The sequence below is a fragment of the Marmota flaviventris genome, chromosome X (assembly GCF_047511675.1).
Source record: "Marmota flaviventris isolate mMarFla1 chromosome X, mMarFla1.hap1, whole genome shotgun sequence".
Taxonomy (NCBI): domain Eukaryota; kingdom Metazoa; phylum Chordata; class Mammalia; order Rodentia; family Sciuridae; genus Marmota; species Marmota flaviventris.
The window spans coordinates 39,888,037-39,907,709 of NC_092518.1; the positions used below are offsets into that span (position 1 = coordinate 39,888,037).

Consider the following 19,673-nt stretch of genomic DNA (forward strand, 5'->3'; position numbering starts at 1 on the left):
GAGGTGAGTTTGGGTAGAAATGGAGGGCTTGGGGCTCAGCTTTGAGTGCAGGGCAGGAGTCGCAGCCTCTGCTCAGCCAGCCACCTGTCTTGCAGAGATTGGAGAAGGATGGCCATTGTCCTCTGTTACCTGGAGGTAGTCTCCTGTAATGCACAAAAGAGGCCACCAATCCTCGTTATACAGAGCTCCCTGGGCTCAAATTGCAAATTGATTTGGGGGTGGTTAGAGTTAGTCTAGGTTCCCACTTAGGATCTCAGACAATCCATGATCTTAACACCACTCCTACCCCATCCAGTCCTACTTTGTGACCCCACACAAGTTTAGGAAAAAGAAAAAAATTTGGAGGCATGATCTCCAGGCACTCTCCCACAAGTCAGAGGGATGGTGGTATGCAGGTTACAAAGGGACTGTTCCTACACCATTCCCTTCAGAAATTCTGTACACAACTGAATATGGGGAGGGTCCAGGCCACTTGTAGAGATCCTCCTATTCCTAGTACTTGCCCCACTTAATAGTACCCCTCACTCTTTTTTGGGCTAGGAGGTAGTTACTGGGGATTGAACCCGGGGATGCTCTACCATTGAGATGTATCCCCAGCCCTTTTCTGTGTGTGTGTGTATGCGCGCGTGCGCGCACGTAAGTATTTTGTCTTTTTTATTGGTTCTTTTTAGTTATGCAAAACATTAGGATTCGTTTTGACATAATTTTAAAAGTATGGAATATAATTTACTCTAATTCTATCCCTAGTACTTCCCTTTTCCCTCTTCTCCTCCCTCCCCGCTCAATCCCCTTCATCAGCAATGATGGAATCTCCCATTTTCCCCCTTATTTTGGACTAGCTTCAGAGAAAACATTCAACCTTTCACTTTTTGGGTTTGGCTTATTTTACTTAGCATGATTGTCTTCAGTTCCATCCATTCACTAGTAAATGTCATATCATTCTTATTTTTTATTTTGAGACAGAGTTTGTGAAATTGCTGAGGCTGGCCTTGAACATGGGATCCTCTGGTCTCAGCCTTTCCAGTATCTTGGATTACAGGTGTGTACACTGCATGCCTGTGTCCCTTACTCTTAACAGTCTTTGACTCTTCTAATACTAGTAATATGTTGTCAGTAGAAATCTCTTGTCAATCCAACAACTCATTTTGGTAGAAGATGGTCTGTTAGTTTTTCATCTCTTGGAAGACTTCATTGCTCTGGGCCAGAGCTGAGGCAGAATATCATGGGGGCTTGGTGGAGGAAAGCTGTGATAGGGTGGCAGGGAGAGGCACACTTGAGGGACAGATGTTGAGAGATGGGGGGCAGGGAAAGATAGAGTCCAAGGCCAGGCCCCCAATGACCTAGTTCCTTGAGCCATGCTCCACCTGCCTACATTTACCAACCAGTAGTTCATTCAAATTATTAAACTAGTCAAGTGTGGTAGCCCATGCCTATCATCTCAGTGACTTGGGAGGCTGAGGTAAGAGGATCACAGGTTTGAGGACAGCATCAGCAATTTTGCAAAGCCCTAAGTAACTTAGTGATACCCTGTCTCAAAATAAAAAACCAAAATGTCTGGAGATATGGCTCAGTGGTTAAGTGTTCCTGGGTTCAATCCCTGGTACTCCGCCCCCCCCCCAAAAAAAAAAAACCCAAACAAATTATTAATCTATCAAATGGATGAATCCATTGATGAGGTTACAGCTCTCAAAATCTAATCATCTCACCCCTTACCATTCCTGCATTTCCTAACACATGAGCTTTTCTGGGGATATGCCAAGATTCAAACTAAAACAGGTGGTTGTTAGGGAAGGAAGAGTGGTGTGGTATACATCTCCTCCAGGGCCTCAGGGTAGAGCAAGTTAGGGGCAGGGATATAAAGTAGTAAACATATTTCAGGAGCATTGGGAGGGAAGGGACATGCTCAGAAAAGAGGCTTGACAGTAGAGGGTGGGGAGCACTTCCCTAGGGGAAAGGGGGAAACTGAAGCCAGCTCCTCAGGAAAAAAAAAAAAGGAAAAAATCTCAGTATTCTTTTGCATATATATATATATATATATATATATATATATATATATATATGTAAATACACACACATTTTAGTAATGGGAATTGAACCAATTGAACCCAGGGGTACTCAACCACTGAGCTACCCACCCCCAGCCCTATTATTTTTTAAAGACTGGATCTTGCTAAGTTTCCCAGGCTGGCCTGGAACTTATGGTCCTCCTACCTCAGCTTCTGAAGTTGCAAGGATTACAGATGTGCACCACCACACCCAGTCCTAGATTTTTGAAACAGTTCTAAAACAGGGGTTGCAAATTACAAACTACAGGCTGCAGGTCAATGTGGCCTCTATTCATTTTTTTTTTCTTTCTTTTTTTTTTTTTTTTGTACTAGGGATTGAACCCAGGGATGCTTTACCACTGCGTTACATCCCCAGCCCTTTTTATTTTTTATTTTGAAACAGGGTCTTGCTAAATTGCTTAGGGCCTTGCTAATTTGCTAAGGCTGGCTTGGAACTGGTGATCCTCCTGCCTTAGCCTCCTAAATCCCTGGGATTATAGGTGTGTGCCATGGTGCCCAACTCTAGTTTGTTTTTGTAAATCAACCACATCCATTCCTTTACATCTTGTTTGCAGCTACTTTTGCTATAGTGGCAGAGTCGACTTAGTCACAACAGAGACTCCATTGCTGGCAAAGTCTATAATACTTGCTATCTGGCCCTTTACAGAAAGTTTTCCAATCCCTATTCTAGACAACAACAACAAAAGCTGGACATCTTCCAATTTCAATTTGGGAAGTACTATTAAAAATGCAGTTTTTATTATCTTAAAAAATCAGATCTAGCTGGGTACGGTGATGCATGCCTATAACCCCAGTGACTGGGGAGGCTGAAACAGGAAGTTTGCCAGTTCAATGTGAGCCTCCACGATTTAGCAAAACCCTAAGTAACTTAGCAACATACTGTATCAAAAAAATAAAGGGGGCTGGAGATGTGGCTCAGTGGTTAAGTGCCCCTGATTTCAATCTCTGTTTTTAAAAAAAAAAGGAAGGAAGGAAGAAAGGCAGTTCTAATACAAATAAGCAATTATCTGGAGATCATTTTGTCTTGTAGATGAAAAATATTAGCAATTTGGATCCAACAAGTATCTAAAGAAAAATTTACCCTATAACAAAACTGGATTTTCTAGTAAGGCAATGATGACTAACATTAGTAAATCTATTAATTTGTTTCGTTTTAAAAACAAAAGGGAGGACTGGGATTGTAGCTCAGTGGTAGAGCACTTACCTAGCATATGAAAAGCACTGGGTTTGATCCTCAGCACCACATAAAGAAATAAAAAAATAACATAAAATTTAAAAAACAAAGGAGAAAACAACACAATCATATCAATGAATATAAAAGAAACATTTGACACAATTCGACAGCATCCTCAAACTAAAACTAGACTAGAAAAGATCTGTGAAAATTCAGAAAAGATTAAAGATTAGACTCAAAATTGCCAGGAAGTATAATTCAAAAAGGTAAATATGCTAAAAATGCAGTCACCACCTAGTAGTCCATTCAAATCAATAATCCAACTAGTGGATTAATCCACTGATAAGGATACAGCTCCTATAATTGAATCATGTAACCTCTTGGTACAACATAGGGTTGATCCTATCACAATAGTATATTGAAATCTCTAATGCAATAAAATATGAAGATAAAATAAATGGATTAAATATTGAGAAAAGAGAGAAAATCATTTTTAGCTTTATCATATTGACATATTCTATTGGAAAATCTGTGCTTTCCATGATTTGACACCCTAATATTAATGAAAATTAATATTAAGACAAAATTAACACAAAATATAACATTATTGAAAATCCACTTGAGAGATATAATAGAGATTTAACTGTAAATGGGATTGAACCCAGGGGTGCTTATCCACTGAAAAACATCCCAGCTCTTTCTTTCTTTCTTTTTTTTTTTTGTTTTGAGACAGGGTCTCACTAACTTGTTTAGGGCCTTGTTAAATTGCTGAGGCTGGCCTTGAAATTTCAATCCTCCTGCCTCAGCCTCCCGAGTCAACTGGGATTACAGGCATGTGCGACCACATATGGGTTTTACAGTTCTTAATGGTGGGCTATGCCCTGAAGTTTTGCAGCAGACCCCAGCAGCTCACTGCCAATTTCCTTCTGGGTTCTTGTCTTGCAAACTTGAAGGATGAAATCTACAGACGGAAGGCAAGAGTTAAATGTTAAGATTTATTTAAGTGAGCTGAAATTCACTTAGTAGGGGTGAGAAAGAACTCAATAGATATTGCCTGAAAATCATTTTTATTTGCAGGTTATCCTTGTGTACCCAGAAACATATGCAAGGAAAATTCAATAAGGTGGTGGGGTATAAGAAAATAAATACAGCATATTGAAACAAATGAAAATGAGTAAAAATCCCATTTCTAGTAATGACAACAAACATAAAATACCTAAAAATGAATATAACAAGAAAGGTACTGGCCTAAAGTAAAAAAAATATATGACTATTATTCTAGAATATAATATAAAACTAAACACATGGAGAGATAAATCATATCTCTGCATAGGAATACAATAAAATTTTAAAAAAATCACAAAGTTAAGAATTATACCAGACTTCTTGTTGGCCAACAAGAAGAGTGGAATATTTAAAATGTTAAAAGAAAACAAACCTCAACAACCTAGCATTTTCAATCCAGTGAAATTATCCTTCAAAAGAGAAAAGGAAATAAGGATTTTCCTAATAAAACATACACAGGGGACCAGAGATGTAGTTCAGTGTTTGTTCTTTTGCAGTGCTGGGGATGGAACCCAGAGTGTTATACAACAAACAAACAAACAAACTGAGCAAGCAAACAAACAAACAAACAACAACAACAACAAAAAAAAAACACTTAGGAAAGGGGCTGGAGATATAGCTCAGTTGGTAGAGTGCTTGCCTCACATGCACAAGGCTCTGGGTTCAATCCCCAGTACCACAAAAAACAAACAAAAAACACTGAGGGAATTCATTGCCAGTAGATTTGCTTTGCAAAAAATGTTAATATAAATTCCTTAAAGAGAAGGAAAATAATATAGGTCAGAAATTCAGATTAACATAAAAAAGGAACAGTGTCAGACATGAAATAAATTTAGAGTAAAATCACTTAGTATTTCCTGCATTACTTATATCAGATTGATTTTATAACAGTTGTGTCACTCAGAGAATGCCTGCAGAATTTTTTGGGGGGCAAATAAAATAATATTTTAGGAAAATGATTTTGGTGTATGTATTTTAATACTCTTTACATTATGTAGTGAAGATATAAGAAATAAAGTAGTTGTTCACTCCTTATATGTGAGAAGCAGAAATCACTGCAGTATCATCTGGAACATGTCAATGAGTAAACAGTAAATGAATAAGATAACTTTTTTTTTTTTTTTTTTGTACCAGGAATTGAACCCAGGGACGCTTAACCACTGAGCCACATCCCCAGCCCTTTTTTGAATTTTATCTAGAGAAAGGGTCTCACTGAGTTGCTTAGGGCTTCGCTAAGTTGCTGAGGCTGCTTTTGAACTTATTTTCCTCCTGCCTCAGTCTCCCAAGTGACTGGGATTACAAATGTTCTCTACCATGCCTGGCTAAATAAGAAATTTTTGATAAAAGGGAGGCTGTAAAGAAAATGGAACAAAGAATCTGAGAGTGGTGGGCTGGGCCAGGGAAGAAATGCCACTGAAGAAAAGACATTTGAACAGATCAGAAGATAGGAAGGAGTGAGTCTTGGAGCCAGAGCATCTTTGGCAAGGGCAGCAATATTAAGGCTGTGGAACTCCTGCTTCCTGCTTATGCCACCACTAGGTGGCATCTCTGGACTAGGACCAAAGGTTTTCTTGACCTATTTAAGGAGTGCCATTCTTCTCCATACAGATTTTCTCTTTCTTTCATGAAGCTATTTGTATAACATTTGATCTTTCCCAATAAATTTAAATATTTAGTTAGTTTTAATAATATAATTATAACTTATGCCTCTACCATCTAAAGAAAAGGTATGGCTTTTACAATAATCTCCATTATGCATCTATCCAATTTATAGTCTCCCCTCCCTACCTAAGGTAAACATCATCCTCAACTTTTAATTTCTTTTTTATATAATTTTATTGCAACTATACAAAATTCTAAGTAGTTTGTGTTCTTTATAGTAGTAGCTTTTAATTATATAAACATATATTATGCTTTACATTAGCATTTGGGCTTATAATTATCCCCCTTAATATTCATCCATATTGTTGAGCATTGTTCTAGTTCATTCATTTGACTCCTGGTAATGAGCATCCATTTTTTCCCCAGGTTTTGCCATTTGAACAGGATGCCACACACATTCTAGGTTTCTTGTGCGAGTATTTTTCTTGGATAAGAGAACATTTGTTGGACTGCAAGTCATGTGAATATTCACTATAAGTGGGAATGCCAAACTATTTTCTAAACTGGCTGCACTGATTTATATTGCTTTGGTAGGGCAAAAAGATCCTGTGAATCTTCACAGTCTTTAACTCTTGGTCTTGTCAGATTTTTACAATTCTGCAAATCAAATTGGTGTCAAATGTCTTTTTATCATGTCTTGATTTGTAGTTCCTTGTTCACTAATGAGTTTGAACATCTCTTCATGTTTATTAGCCCTATCTCTCTCTTGTCTGAATAGTCTAACAGATAGACTTACTTTTTCTTACATAACCATAGCACTATTATGACACTCAACACTATTAATTCTTCGCACTCTTTTAGAAGTATATTCATGCCAAATGTGTTTACACTCATTCCATTTCTTTTTTTATTTATTAATTCAACAAACACTTATCCAGACCAGGGATACAGGAGTGGAAAGAGATTCTATGATAATCAGAAAGCTCAACTCCGCTAAGTAAAAATGAACTCAGACTATAAAAATCTGCCCTGCCACTCATCTGGATGTGAGAAAACAGCCATGGATAAAACCAGATGAAAAATTAACAGGAAACACTTCTCCCAAGGACACGCTGCAGCTGTAATACCATAAGGAAACCATATTTTGAGTTACTACTGCTCCAGGTAGGGCTTCTTTATGGTAGTACAAGAAACTTTGTTGTCTACAGTCATATACTATCCGAAACTTTGCTATTTGAAATAATATCAGAAAGAATAAAACACCTGCATCTTAATGGAGATTCTAATTTACTTAGACACAGAAAAACAAGCCTCAATTTCCAACACAGGTGCATAGCTCCAGATATGGGTTATATGGACACAACACCTGACAGCTATCTGAATTGTTTCCAATTCAGGTCTCTGGGTTCACTTTGCAGTCCAGACCTGATGTTGACCCCCTTAACACACAGCCTTGCTTTACTTTGAGCTCCCCAACACACTGTTTTGTTTAAATTGCATCTAAACTCTACTCTTCTTCATATTCCTATAAGAACTCTATATTTTCCTGTTTAGGGAGCTGCCCCATGGTTCCTCTAGTATATGGTCTCCCTAATTGATTAAATAAGCTATCAGAGTATAACTTAGTCCCTGGTGGTTTTAGGCTATTTGACTGTGACATGTCTTAAATTCCAGATTCCTAAACTGAGGCACAAAGGGGCTGAGTACATAGAAAGCCCCCATTAAGTCCACATTTCAGCCTACCCTTGGTCCTCAAAATACTTCTCGCCTGAGGATTTAGAAAGGCCTTCAGTGGGGCACAGAGCCTTCTACTTCTATCAGGATTCTATGAAGGTGGAGTATTGAACTTGGTTTTGTAGGACAAATAGGCATTCTTAGCTCAAGGGCAGTATGACTTCTTCCCCTTCTGCCACAATGACATCTCCCACAATGTGGAATACTCCAGGATTCCACATTGAAGGTGATAAGGGGCAGCAAATTGTTTGAATGGAAGAATCAAGAATCTTGTATGAAAGCTATATTTGCAAAGTAAAGGCACCAACACTGTATAGATTTTACTTTATAAGGAAATAAAAATAAAAGTTTCCCTCTGCAGCTGCTAGTATATAGGCACAATATTCCAGTATGTCAGTACAGGAACCACCTTCCTTAACAAGACTCCTAAAGAGCAAGAAATAAAATAAAAAATCAATAAGTGGGATGGCATCAAATTAAAAAGCATCTGCACAGCAAAAGAAACAAGAGTATGACGAGACAGTCCATAGAGCTCTTTGCCACCTGCTCCTCAGATAGGGCATTAATATCCAGAAAATACAAAGAACACAAAAAACAGCACCCAAAATATCAAATAACCCAATCAATAAATGGGCAAAAGACCTAAACAGAAACTTCTCAAAAGAAGAAATACAAATGATCAACAAATATATTAAAAAAATGTTCAGCCTCTTTGGCAATTAGGGAAATGCAAATCAAAACAATGTTGAGATTTCATTTCACTCCAGTCAGAATGGCAATTATCAAGAATACAAATAATAATAAATGCTGACAAGGATGTGGGGAAAAAGATAAATCATACATTGTTGGTGGGATTGCAAATTAGTTCAACAACCCTGGAAAGCAGTATGTAGATTCCTAAAAACAAAACAAACAACAACAAAAACAAAACTAGGAATGGAACTACCATATGACCCAGCTCTCCTACTCTTTGGTATATATCAAAAAGATTTTAAATCAGCATACTACAGGGAAGCAGTCACATCAAAGTTTATAGGAGCTCAACTCACAGTAGTTAAGCTATGGAATCATCTTAGGTGCACTTCAACAGAGGTAAGGCTAAAGAAAATATGATATATATACACAACTGAGTATTACTTAGCCATAAAGAAGAAGGACTTTATAACATTTGCTGGTAAAGCAAATGCTAAGTGAAATAAGCCAATCGCCCAAAGTCAAAGGTTGAATATTTTCTCTGATAGGCAGAAGCTAATCCAAAATGTGGGGTGGTCAGAGAAGGGAAAAAAAAGGGAAAGGGAATTCCATCAATGTAGAGGAAAGATCACTAGACTAGAGGAAGGGAATTGAGCAGGCGGAAGAGGGGAGTGGAATAAGGGAAGAACAGTGGAATGAATATGAGGGAACTTTCATACGTACATACACGCATATACCACAGTGAATTGCAACATCAAATATATCCACAAGACCCTAATCATAAAATCAATCTATAAATAAACTGCAGAAAGATCAGTAGAGTAGATGCTGGGGAAGTGAATTAGAGCAAATTATATTTCATGCTTTTGTGATTATGTAAAAATGTATCCAATGTTATATATAACTAAAAAGAATCAACTAAAAATACTTCATAGGTAGGTTGGGAGGATTCCATTTAATAGTGCTTAATAAATGTTTCTTGCTATGAAAGAAACTCAAAAAGAAAAAAAAAATAATAAAATTTCCTAAAGAGTTTTTATTGAAGTGCATTAGATTAAGGACACATCAAAAATTATTATTGGCATATTCATTTTAGTTCGGGTAGATGGAGTAAGAGATAAGGTAGATTATGGGAGCATTCAAACCCTAAAGCCAAGCCCCATGGGCACAGCAAGGATTGGGAACCTAACACTTACTGGACCCCTTTTTCCATCCTGTGGTATATCCTAGGAGGGCTTGCACAACGCAGATTTCTCTCCCTTTTCCCGTCGTGGTATGTTCCAGCCTGATTTCTCCTCCCTTTTCACCCTATAGTTTTGGCCAGCTTCTCAGAACGCTATTATACAAATGCACAGAGTACAGATTTAGAGAGCCTCCCCTCTGGCAGTAAGCTCGTCCAGCAAAATGTCCCTACTCCTGCTTCCTGCCGCCAGGGGCATAACTCCACATCAATGCTCAGTGAGTTGAGCTAGAGGCGTCCTCGTTCTCAGTATGGAATGGACACTCTTCTAACATGGCGTAGTCCATAGGGATGCGCCTCGGGAGCAGCCATGTTCCCTGCCTGACAACGCTGCATATTAGGTGCCCCTACCGAAAGCCGCTGAGGATAGACTCCGCAACGACTCCATGTTGACTCTTGGCTGAGCCTTCCAAGGTTGTTTTGCGCATGCGCATATCCTCACTTCCGCTGTCAAACTCCAAATCCCGAGAAGGGGAGGTGTTAGGGCCGGTGACCGGAAGCGGCTGCGGTTCTCAACCTCGGTTAGATAGTTGTCAAGCGGATTCAACTCAATGCCAGAGGGATGTAGAGGTGATGGGCGGCCGGGGAGGGTGAGTACCGGGGGATTCTGTGATGGATTCATTGATCTAACATGAGTTGAATGATTTGCCCATTATTTTGCAGGGTTTTCTCTTTTCAGATAGCAATATTAAGGTCTTAAAGTTCCCCTGTTTTGTGCATTGTTTTATGTGTTCTTAAATAATTAATAATTTGTATTTTATTCAGGAATTATTTAGAAGTGCATTTTCAATTCCCCAAAGTTTATCTTTTTAATGGATTTCTAACCTTTGTTTTCTGTGTCTCAAATCTACATAAAACTCATTGTTGAAATATAAGGAGACTTACGGCCTAGTCTGTGGTGAATTTTTAGCAATGTTTTGTGTTTAACTTGAAGATAATATTTAGATGTCAGTTGTGTCATGCAAAATATGTATGGGGGGTTCTGCTTCTTCCATTATGAGAGTGGAGAGAGAAATTCTCCACTTTGATGGTAATTTGTTCATTCTCCTTGCTTTTGTCAATGATCTATTGTGGGCTAATATTCCTATAAAGTCTGAGACTTAGGGCTGAGACTGTAGATCAGTAGTAGACCACTTGCAAGGCCTGGGTTCCATCCCAAGCATGCAAACATTTTTTTTTTTTTAAGATAAAGTGTGAGACTTAGGTCATAGTGCATTTATCCACTAATTGATGTCCCATTACTCAAACACAATTTGATGAAAAAATTATTCTTCCATCGTTACCAAAAACAAATGGGCCATGCTTTTGTGGGGGTACTTTCTGGGTTCTTTATTCTGTCCCATTGATCTGTGTCTATGCCCCTGCCAGTAGTTTCCACACTATCTTGATTACTGTAGCTGTGTAATAAGTCTTGCTATCAGGTAGAGCAATTCCTTCCACTTTATTTTTTAAATTATTTTAAGTCTTCTAGTTCCTCTGCTTTTCCATATGCATGTCCTAGTCTTGTCTCTACCTACAACACATCTTGCTGTGTCAACTTGGGAACAATGTACATCTTAACTATGTGAAGTCCTTCAGTCCATGTACATAGTATATCTATTTATCGTCTTTGATTCTTTCAACAGTGTATTGTAATTTTCAGCATACAAGTACTGTATATGTTTTAAGTTTATGCCAAAGTACTTAATTTTTTTGGAGGAGTTGTAAATGGCATTATCTTTTAAATGTTGGTTTCTACACATTTGCCGCATACATATATAAGTGTATAAATACACACATACATATATACACACATATATTCATAAATGCACACCCATATATAAGAGTACAGTTGAGTTTTATGTATTGATCTTGTGTCCTACAGTTTTTCTGAATTTTATTATTACTACTACTAATAATTATTTTTTGTGGTGCTGAGTATTGAACCCAGGCCCTCATGCATACTAGGCAAGTATTCTACCATTGAACCAAATTCCCAGCCCTGAAGTTAATTATTTATTTACATCTATTTGGTAATTTCCTTGAAACTTTTCTGTACAGACAATCATGTCATATACAGAGACAGTTTTATTTCTTCCTCTCTAATCTCAACACTTTCCTTTTTCTTGTTTTATCATGCTGGTTAGAACTTCCAGTACAGATTGAGTTATCCATTTTTTGCAGTGGTTGGGATCATAAGTGTCTCAGGTTTCATATTTTTTGGATTTTTGAATAATTGCATATATAGATATTGAGGTATATTCAGGATGGTACACAAATCTAAACATAAAATCATTTGTGTTTCATATATACCTTATACACATAGCCTGAAGGTAATTTCAAAGAATATTTTTAGTGTGCCTGTATTTTGGCTGTGATTCATGAAGAAGTCAGGTATGGAATTTTCCACTTGTGGCATCATGTCATCAATGAAGAAGTTTGTGATTTTGGAGTATTTTGGAATTCAGGTTTTTGGATTAGTGAAGCTCAAACTGTACTACGTTGAATAAGAGTGATGAGCATGAATATCTGCATCATTCCAGTCTTAGGGAGAAAACATTCAGACTTTCACCATCAAAGTATGAGTTAACTGTTGGGTTTTGCCTTTTTGTGTTTTTAAATGGATGCTCTTCATCAAGCTGAAGAAATTCTCTGTATCTAATTTGCTGCGAGTCTTATCATGAATGGCCATTGCATTTTGTCAATACTATGAATTTATATAATCTTGTGATTTTTCTTCTTTAGCCTGTTAATATGTGTGTGTGTGTGTGTGTGTGTGTGTGTGTGTGGGTTATGCGGATTGATTTTTGAATAGTGATGCAGACTATTCCTAGGATAAACCCTACTTGGTTGTGGCATATATATTTTTGGATATATGCAGGAATTGATTAATATTTTTTAAAAGGATTTTAAATTCATGAGCAATATTGGCCTATAGTTTTATTTTTTTTGGTACTGTTTTAGGTTTTATTATTAGGGTAATAGTGGTCTCAGAATAAGTTGGTGACTATTTTCTTTTTTCTAGAAGAGATTGTGTAGAATTTGTGCTAATTTTTCTTTAAATGTTTAGTACAGTTCTCCAGTGAAACCATCTGGGTTTGTAAATTTTCATTTGAAAGCTTTTTTTTTTTTAAAAAAAAAAACTATTGTTTCAATTTCTGTAGTAGTTTTATAACTATTCAGATTATCTATTTAATATCATTTCAGATTACCCAACAGTGGATGAGTTATGGTAGTTTGTTTTATGAGGAATTGGACTATTTCATTCAAGTTGGAGAATTTATGTGCATTGTTATTTATGGTATTCCTCTACTGTCCTTTTTTTCAAATATATATTTTTTTAGTTGTAGTCGTCAATACCTTTATTTTATTTATTTGTATGTGGTGCTGAGAATCAAACCCAGGGCCTTGCACGTGCTAGGCTAGTATTCTTCTGCTGAGCCACTGCTGAGCCACATCCTTAGCCCCTTTTTATTCATTTTGAGACAGGGTTTCACTAAGTTGCTTAGGGCTTCTCTGAGTTTCTGAGGATGCTTTCGAACTTGTGATCCTCCTGCCTCAGCCACTTGAGTTGCTGGGATTACAGGAGTGGGTCACCATGCCCAACTGTCTTATCTCTTTTTGTTTTTATCAGTCTTGCTAGTTGATTACCAACTTTATCCATCTTTTCAAAGGGCCAGCTTTGGGATTCATTGATTTTTCTCTATTGTTTTTCTGTTTTCAATTTCATTGATTTCTGCTCTATATTTATTACTTCCTTTTGCTTGCTTTGGGGTTTACTTTGCTCTTCTTTTTCTAGTTTTTTGAGATGGGAGCTTGGATGGTTAATTTCAGACCTGTCTTCTTTTCTAATGTAAACACTTAGTGCTATAAATTTCTCAATGCTGCTTTAAGAACTGTATTTCATAAATTCTGATATATTGTATTTTGATTTTTATTTATTTAACTTCCCTTAGGACTTTTTCAATCTATGGATTATATAGAAATAAACTAATTTTCAAGTGTTTAGAGATTTTCTTATCTTTCTGTTATTGATTTTTAGTTTGGTATTCTTATATTCAGAGAAAATGCATTGTTTAATTTAAATTTGTGAAGGTGTTGACTCAGGCATAGTCTATCTTTGAGAATATTGATAGGTGCTTGAAAAGAATGTGTATTCCATTAGTGTTTCTCTGGAGTAAGCTGGGTATTTTTCAAAAGAGGTTTTCTGATTAGTGAGATCCCCTTTCTTCTGTTACTTTGATTAAGGAGAGTTTCTTTTTTTTGAAGCTTTTTTTTTTTTTTTTAATCTGGGCTTGTTGGTTGTTCTGAATTGTTAATTCCACCAGTAACTTTTGGTGATGTATGGAAGGGAAAAAGTAAACCCAGGTAACTCACAACTGGTTTTGTTACTGAAGTTCTGTGATATGTAGGCTATTCACCTTTCTTTTCTGTCTTTCAGATTCTTCCTATTTCTCTTTGCTATGTTATGTCAGGTTTTTTATTTTTTCCAGTCTCTTCTATACTCACTGGTTTCTTCTTTTCTTTTCTAGTATTGATTTTGTTTGAGAGGGAGGGAGGAGGAGAATGCATGGGGGATGTCCTGCAAAATTATTGTTTTATTTACAATTTTATATGTATTAATTAATTTTATTTGTATTAATTACTATTTTGCTTAATTTTGGTTTTCTTACTACTAATGCTTTCGGTTGAATACTTAACTCATTTTGGTTGTATTTACTTTTTATTTAAAAAAGTCATTTAAGGGGCTGGGATTGTGGCTCATCGGTGGAGTGCCCGCCTAGCATGGGCAGGGCCCTGGTTCGATCCTCAGCACCACATAAAAATAAAGGCATTGTGTTGTGTCCATCTACACCTAAAAAATAAATATTAAAAAAAGCCATTTAAAGCCAAAATTTCAGTGTAAACACAACTTTGTGTTCCATAATTTCTGATAAAAATTGTAAAGTGTTTCTATTGATTTTCCACTTTGATACTGGGGTTATTTAGGGAGTATTTTTCCTTTTGTTGTGGCACTGGGATTAAACCCAGTGCCTGCACATGCTAGGCAAGCACTCTATCATTGTGCTACATTCCCAACCCATTTTTAATTTTTATTTTGAGTCAAAATCTCTCTAAGTTTCTGAGGCTGGTCTCAAATTTGTGGTTCTCTTGCTTCAGTCTCCTGAGTAGCTCGGATTACTGTTACATTCCACCATACCTTACTTTCTCTTCATTTTAAGTGGATATTTTCCCTTTCTTAACAAGAATGTCTAAATATATAGTGCCTCTAGTAATTGACCAGAGTAAAATTATACTTCAATTTGGACCCAAAATTACTCTTTCCTCCTAGGTTCCCTCAATAGGAGTAGTTTTCTCTCCAAATGTTTTTTGAGATAATTGAAAAGTTTTAGCCCCAGGCTATTAATATTTTTCTTATCATGTCTCTTCTGTTTTAAGAAAGTCAACTTTTTTATTCCAAATTCCCAATCATATTTTCAACAAACATAAAGCAGAACCACATTTATTTTGGGTCTACCATGTAAAAGTACTGTATGATATAATGTTGAACATGAATTTTGGAGCCAGGTAGACTTGGTTTGACTTGCTACCACTAAACCTCTGTTTCTGTATGATTATAATGAAATAATTATAGCAACACATAGATACCAAGATTGGAATGAAAATGATATGAAGGATCTGCCTGTGCATATTACTCAGTTCCTTAGGCAGATTGAGTTTCCCTTATCAGAAATGTTGGAACTGGAGACTATCATGCTAAGAGAAATAAACCAATCCCCGAAAACAAAGGCCCAATGTTCTCTCTAATGTGTGGATGCTGACTTAGAATAGGCAGGGGGAGGGAGGAATGGGGGATTGGATGGGGAAATGGGGGAAGGGAGGGGGATGGGAATGGGAAAGATAGTAGAATGAATCAGACATAATTTTCCTGTATTCATGTATGAATACATGACCTATGGAACTCCATATCATGTACAATCAAAAAAATGGGAAGCTATATTCCACATATGTAGATATGTCAAAATATACTCTACTGTCATATGTAACTAAAAAGAACAAATAAAAAACTGGAGGAAAAAAAAAGAAATGTTGGAATAAGAAAGAAAAAAAATAGAAATGCTTAAGGACCAGAAGTTTTCTGGATTTGATAGTTTTTCAGATTTTGGAGCATTTGCATATATGTAATGAGATATCTTAGAGATGGGACCCAAGTCTATATACAAAATTTATGTATGTTTCATATACATGTTATATGAGTACCTGAAGATAATTTTACATATATTTTTTATATTTTTAATGCATCTGTGGTTTTGTGTATGTGTGTGTGTGTGTGTGTGTGTGTTACTGGGGATTGAACTCAGGGACACTCTGCTACTGAGCTACATCTCCAGCCCTGTGTATTTTTATTTTAAGACAGGGTCTCACTAAATTGCTCAGGTTGGCCTTGAGCTTCTGCTCCACCTACCTCAGCCTCCTGAGTAGTGGGGATTATAGGTGTGCACCAGGCACCTGGATTGCAGTTCATCTTGACTATATTCCATTACATAAATTCAGTGTGGAATTTTCCACTTGTGGAATCATGTTGGTGCTCCAAACGTTTTAGATTTAAACAGAGCATTTTGGACTTCAGATTTTTGGATTTGGAATGCTCAGCCTATATAACAGTATTTGCTAATATATGTTAATTGTTTATATTTTGCCAGTTCCATACCAAGTGCCTTATAAATATTATCTCACTTAATTTTCACAACTACTTGAGATTATTTTGATTTTTTTTGAAAAATAAGACTGAAGAAGCTTTTTTATAGTCTCACAGCTAATAGCTGGTAGAGCTAGAATTTAAACGTTTATTAATTTTGGTCCAAATCTCATAGTCTCACTCATATTCCATTGTTTTGGGGGGATACCAAGGCTTAAATCCAGGGGTGCTTAACCACTGAGCAATATTACCAGTCCTTTTTTATTGTTTGGGACAAGGTCTCACTAAGTTGCTTAGGACCTCCCTAAGTTGCTGAGGCTGGCCTTGAACTTGCAATCTTCCTGCCTCAGTCTTCCAAGTTGCTGGGATTACAGTCATGTGCCACCATGCCCAACTTCATATTCCATTTTAATTAATAAATACAATAGGTGTTTCTGGGACTTTGACTACTTGGGTTCCAACAGAAAGTGTTTGTGTGGTGAGTACTGTATGATTCTAACCATGTGGACCATGTCTTTCCAGGTTTCTTGGAGTCTCTGCCATGTCCATGGGCCACACCCTTTAATGAAGGCTGTAGAATCATCTTCCTGATCCCAGTAGCTCCAGTTGAGTCTACAGACCCTACCAAACTTGGAGTTCCTGGGAAGAGTGGAGTTGTCAGCAAGAGAGCCCTAGAGCTGAAATCCAGTGTGAACATGGCAGCCAGCCAGAATTTGCCCCAGCAAGGAAGACATGGCAATGCCTGTGAGGTGAGGAGAGGAGGAGATACCCAGGGACAGAAATTAATTCAGAACTTCAAATCCTGAGGGAGAGACTTTATATTATTGTTTGATTTGTAATACTTTTTACTAGGCAGGATCATTTTCACTCCATTTTTATATATTTATTTATTTTTTGATGATGTTGAGATTGAACCCAGGGCTTAATGCCTGCTAGGCAAGTGCTCTACCACTGACTTACACTCCAGCCCCTCCATATTTTTTTTTTTAATTAAAAAAAATTTTTTTAGATGCATGGGCTTTTATTTTATTCATTTATTTATATGTGTTGCTGAATCGAACCCAGTGCCTCACACATGCTAGGCAAGTGCTCTACCACTGAGCCACAGCCTCAGCCCCCCATATTTTTTATTGTTTACTTATTTCCCTTTTATGAATTTTCTTTTCCTATCCATGCTTATTTATTTATCTTAGCCTATGGTTTTTTTTAAAGGTTTTTTTTTAATATTAAGGTTAATAACGTTTGCCGTTCTTGCATGTTTTGTGAATATTTTTGCCACTTTGTAATTTGCAGTTAGCTTGCAGTTTTGTTTACAAGTGGTGAAGCAAACAATTTGTATAAAATCTGGGATATCAATTAGTTCTTTAAAGTCTTGTTTGAAAAGTAATCCTTTCCTCTTTTACTTTCCCCTGGATTCCAGATCCTTAGAGGCAAGCACTCTTAATATTTTAATGTGTTTTTAAAGTTTTCAATATTTTCTATTAACTTCCCACTATGGAAGATAGATATTGAGCTTTTCTATACACCCCCACCCCACACACATATTCATTTCCTGTTAACCGATTCTCCTTGGATAAATACAGTGTATATCAATATTTGGGTAAAGTGTTTGTCAGTGTTTGTTATTGTAACAATATGTAAGTAAGTCACATATTATCCATGCTGTGATTACTACTTATGTACTACTTTTTTCTTTTACCTGCAGTTAACAATTTTTTAATGAAGTCGTTTGTTTGCTTTACTATGTAGATATTAGTAATTCAACTCTAAATTCTTCCCAAGTGTTTAAATCTTATTTCCATATAGTCAAACACATTAGTAATAATTGTAGTGATAGTACTTTTTCTGTTTACTTATGTACTTATTTTTGATTGCCAAATGATAATTATATAAATTTATGGGTATAGTGTAATTTTTTTTTGCTTAACCACTGAGCCACATCCCCAGCCCCTTTCTGTGTTTTATTTAAAGACAAGGGTTTCGCTGAGTTGCTTAGGGCCTTGCTAAGTTGCTGAATATGGCTTTGAACTTGCAGTCTTCCTGCCTCAGCCTCCCAAGATACTCAGATTACAGGCTAGTGTCAAAATGCCTGGCTACGTTTTTTATTTTAAATAGCTCTTTTTGCTTTCAGAATATTTTCTTTCAATAATGTGCTGTTTTTATTTTACAGATGTAGCACTTATTACTCAAAGGATAGTATTAATAATTTTTAAATTTAATTTTTAAAATATTTATATGGACATATGGCTCGAAAAGTTTAAAAAATTTGAAAGCTGTATAGTCTAAATTTTCTTATCCATATTTCTTCTATCTGCTCATCACTCCCTAATACACATAAGCAGGTTAGTTTTCTCTATTTGATTATAGTTGCTTTAAGTAAATTTTAAAAGGGCTGAGGATACATTCTTATTTTCTCCTTTTTCTTTCACAAAATGTGGCCACCAAATTTCATAATTTTTTGTTAATTGAAAATATTTTCGTGAAATATAGCACAATTATAAACCATGCTGCTGTGAGCACTTTTTTGGTACTGGGGATTGAACTCAGGGTCACTTTGCAAGTGAGCCACATCCAGCCATTTCTGTTTTTTATTTTTTAAAAAAAAAATTAAAATACTTTTATTTGTAGATGGACACAATACCTTTATTTTGTTTGTTTTTATGTGGTACTGAGGATCAAACCCAGTGCCTCACTGATGCTAGGCAAGTGCTCTACCACTCAACTATAACCTCTGCCCTTTGTTTATTATTTTGAGGTAGGGTCTCACTAAGTTGCTGTGGTTTCACTAAGTTGCCCAAGCTGGCCTTAAACTTGTGATTCTCCTTCCTTGGCCTCCCAAGATGCTGGGATTACAAGTGTTTTCTACTGTGCCCAGTCTGAATACTCTTATTTGTGTCTCCTCGTGCACATGTGTACACCCCCTTTTAAGTATATGCATTCAGGTGGAGTTAATGATTCTGAAGTTCAATCTATATTTTAAAAATATTTTTAATATGAAATACATACAGAGAATTATACTAAACAGATGTACAAAGCTGAGTGATTTATCATTATATAGATCTAGAATGAGACTGTTGGCAGTTTTCCAGAATCCCCCTACTCTCCAAGATAACTACTATCCTGACCTTTATGATAATTACTTCCATTAAAAATAAAATCACTCCACAGAGTGGGAGATGATATAAAAAACAGAAGATGGGGCTGGGATTGTGGCTCAGTGGTAGAGCACTCGCCTAGCACGGGCAGGACCCGGGTTCTATTCTCAGCACCACATAAAAATAAAGGCATTGTGTTGTGTCCATCTACACCTAAAAAATAAATATTAAAAAAACCCCAGAAGATGTTGGGGTTGGAGTTGTGACTTGGTAGTAGAACACTTGCCTAGCACATGTGAGGCACTAGGTTCGATCCTTAGCACCA

At 36.6% G+C, this 19,673-nt stretch overlaps 1 protein-coding gene across 5 annotated transcripts in view; it reads left to right on the top strand.

The window, feature by feature from the left end:
* Znf81 (zinc finger protein 81) overlaps positions 1–19,673 on the top strand; it is a 109,237-nt gene that overhangs the window by 31,829 nt on the left and 57,735 nt on the right. For 4 of the 5 annotated variants that reach the window (XM_071606376.1, XM_071606374.1, XM_071606377.1 and 1 more), the window contains exon 4: positions 16,776–17,002. In XM_071606376.1, coding sequence (XP_071462477.1) covers positions 16,776–17,002 — 227 coding nt within the window. Of the gene's footprint in view, positions 1–993; positions 1,040–16,775; positions 17,003–19,673 lie in introns of those variants that run through there. The other variant, XM_071606378.1, reaches the window with a different exon arrangement.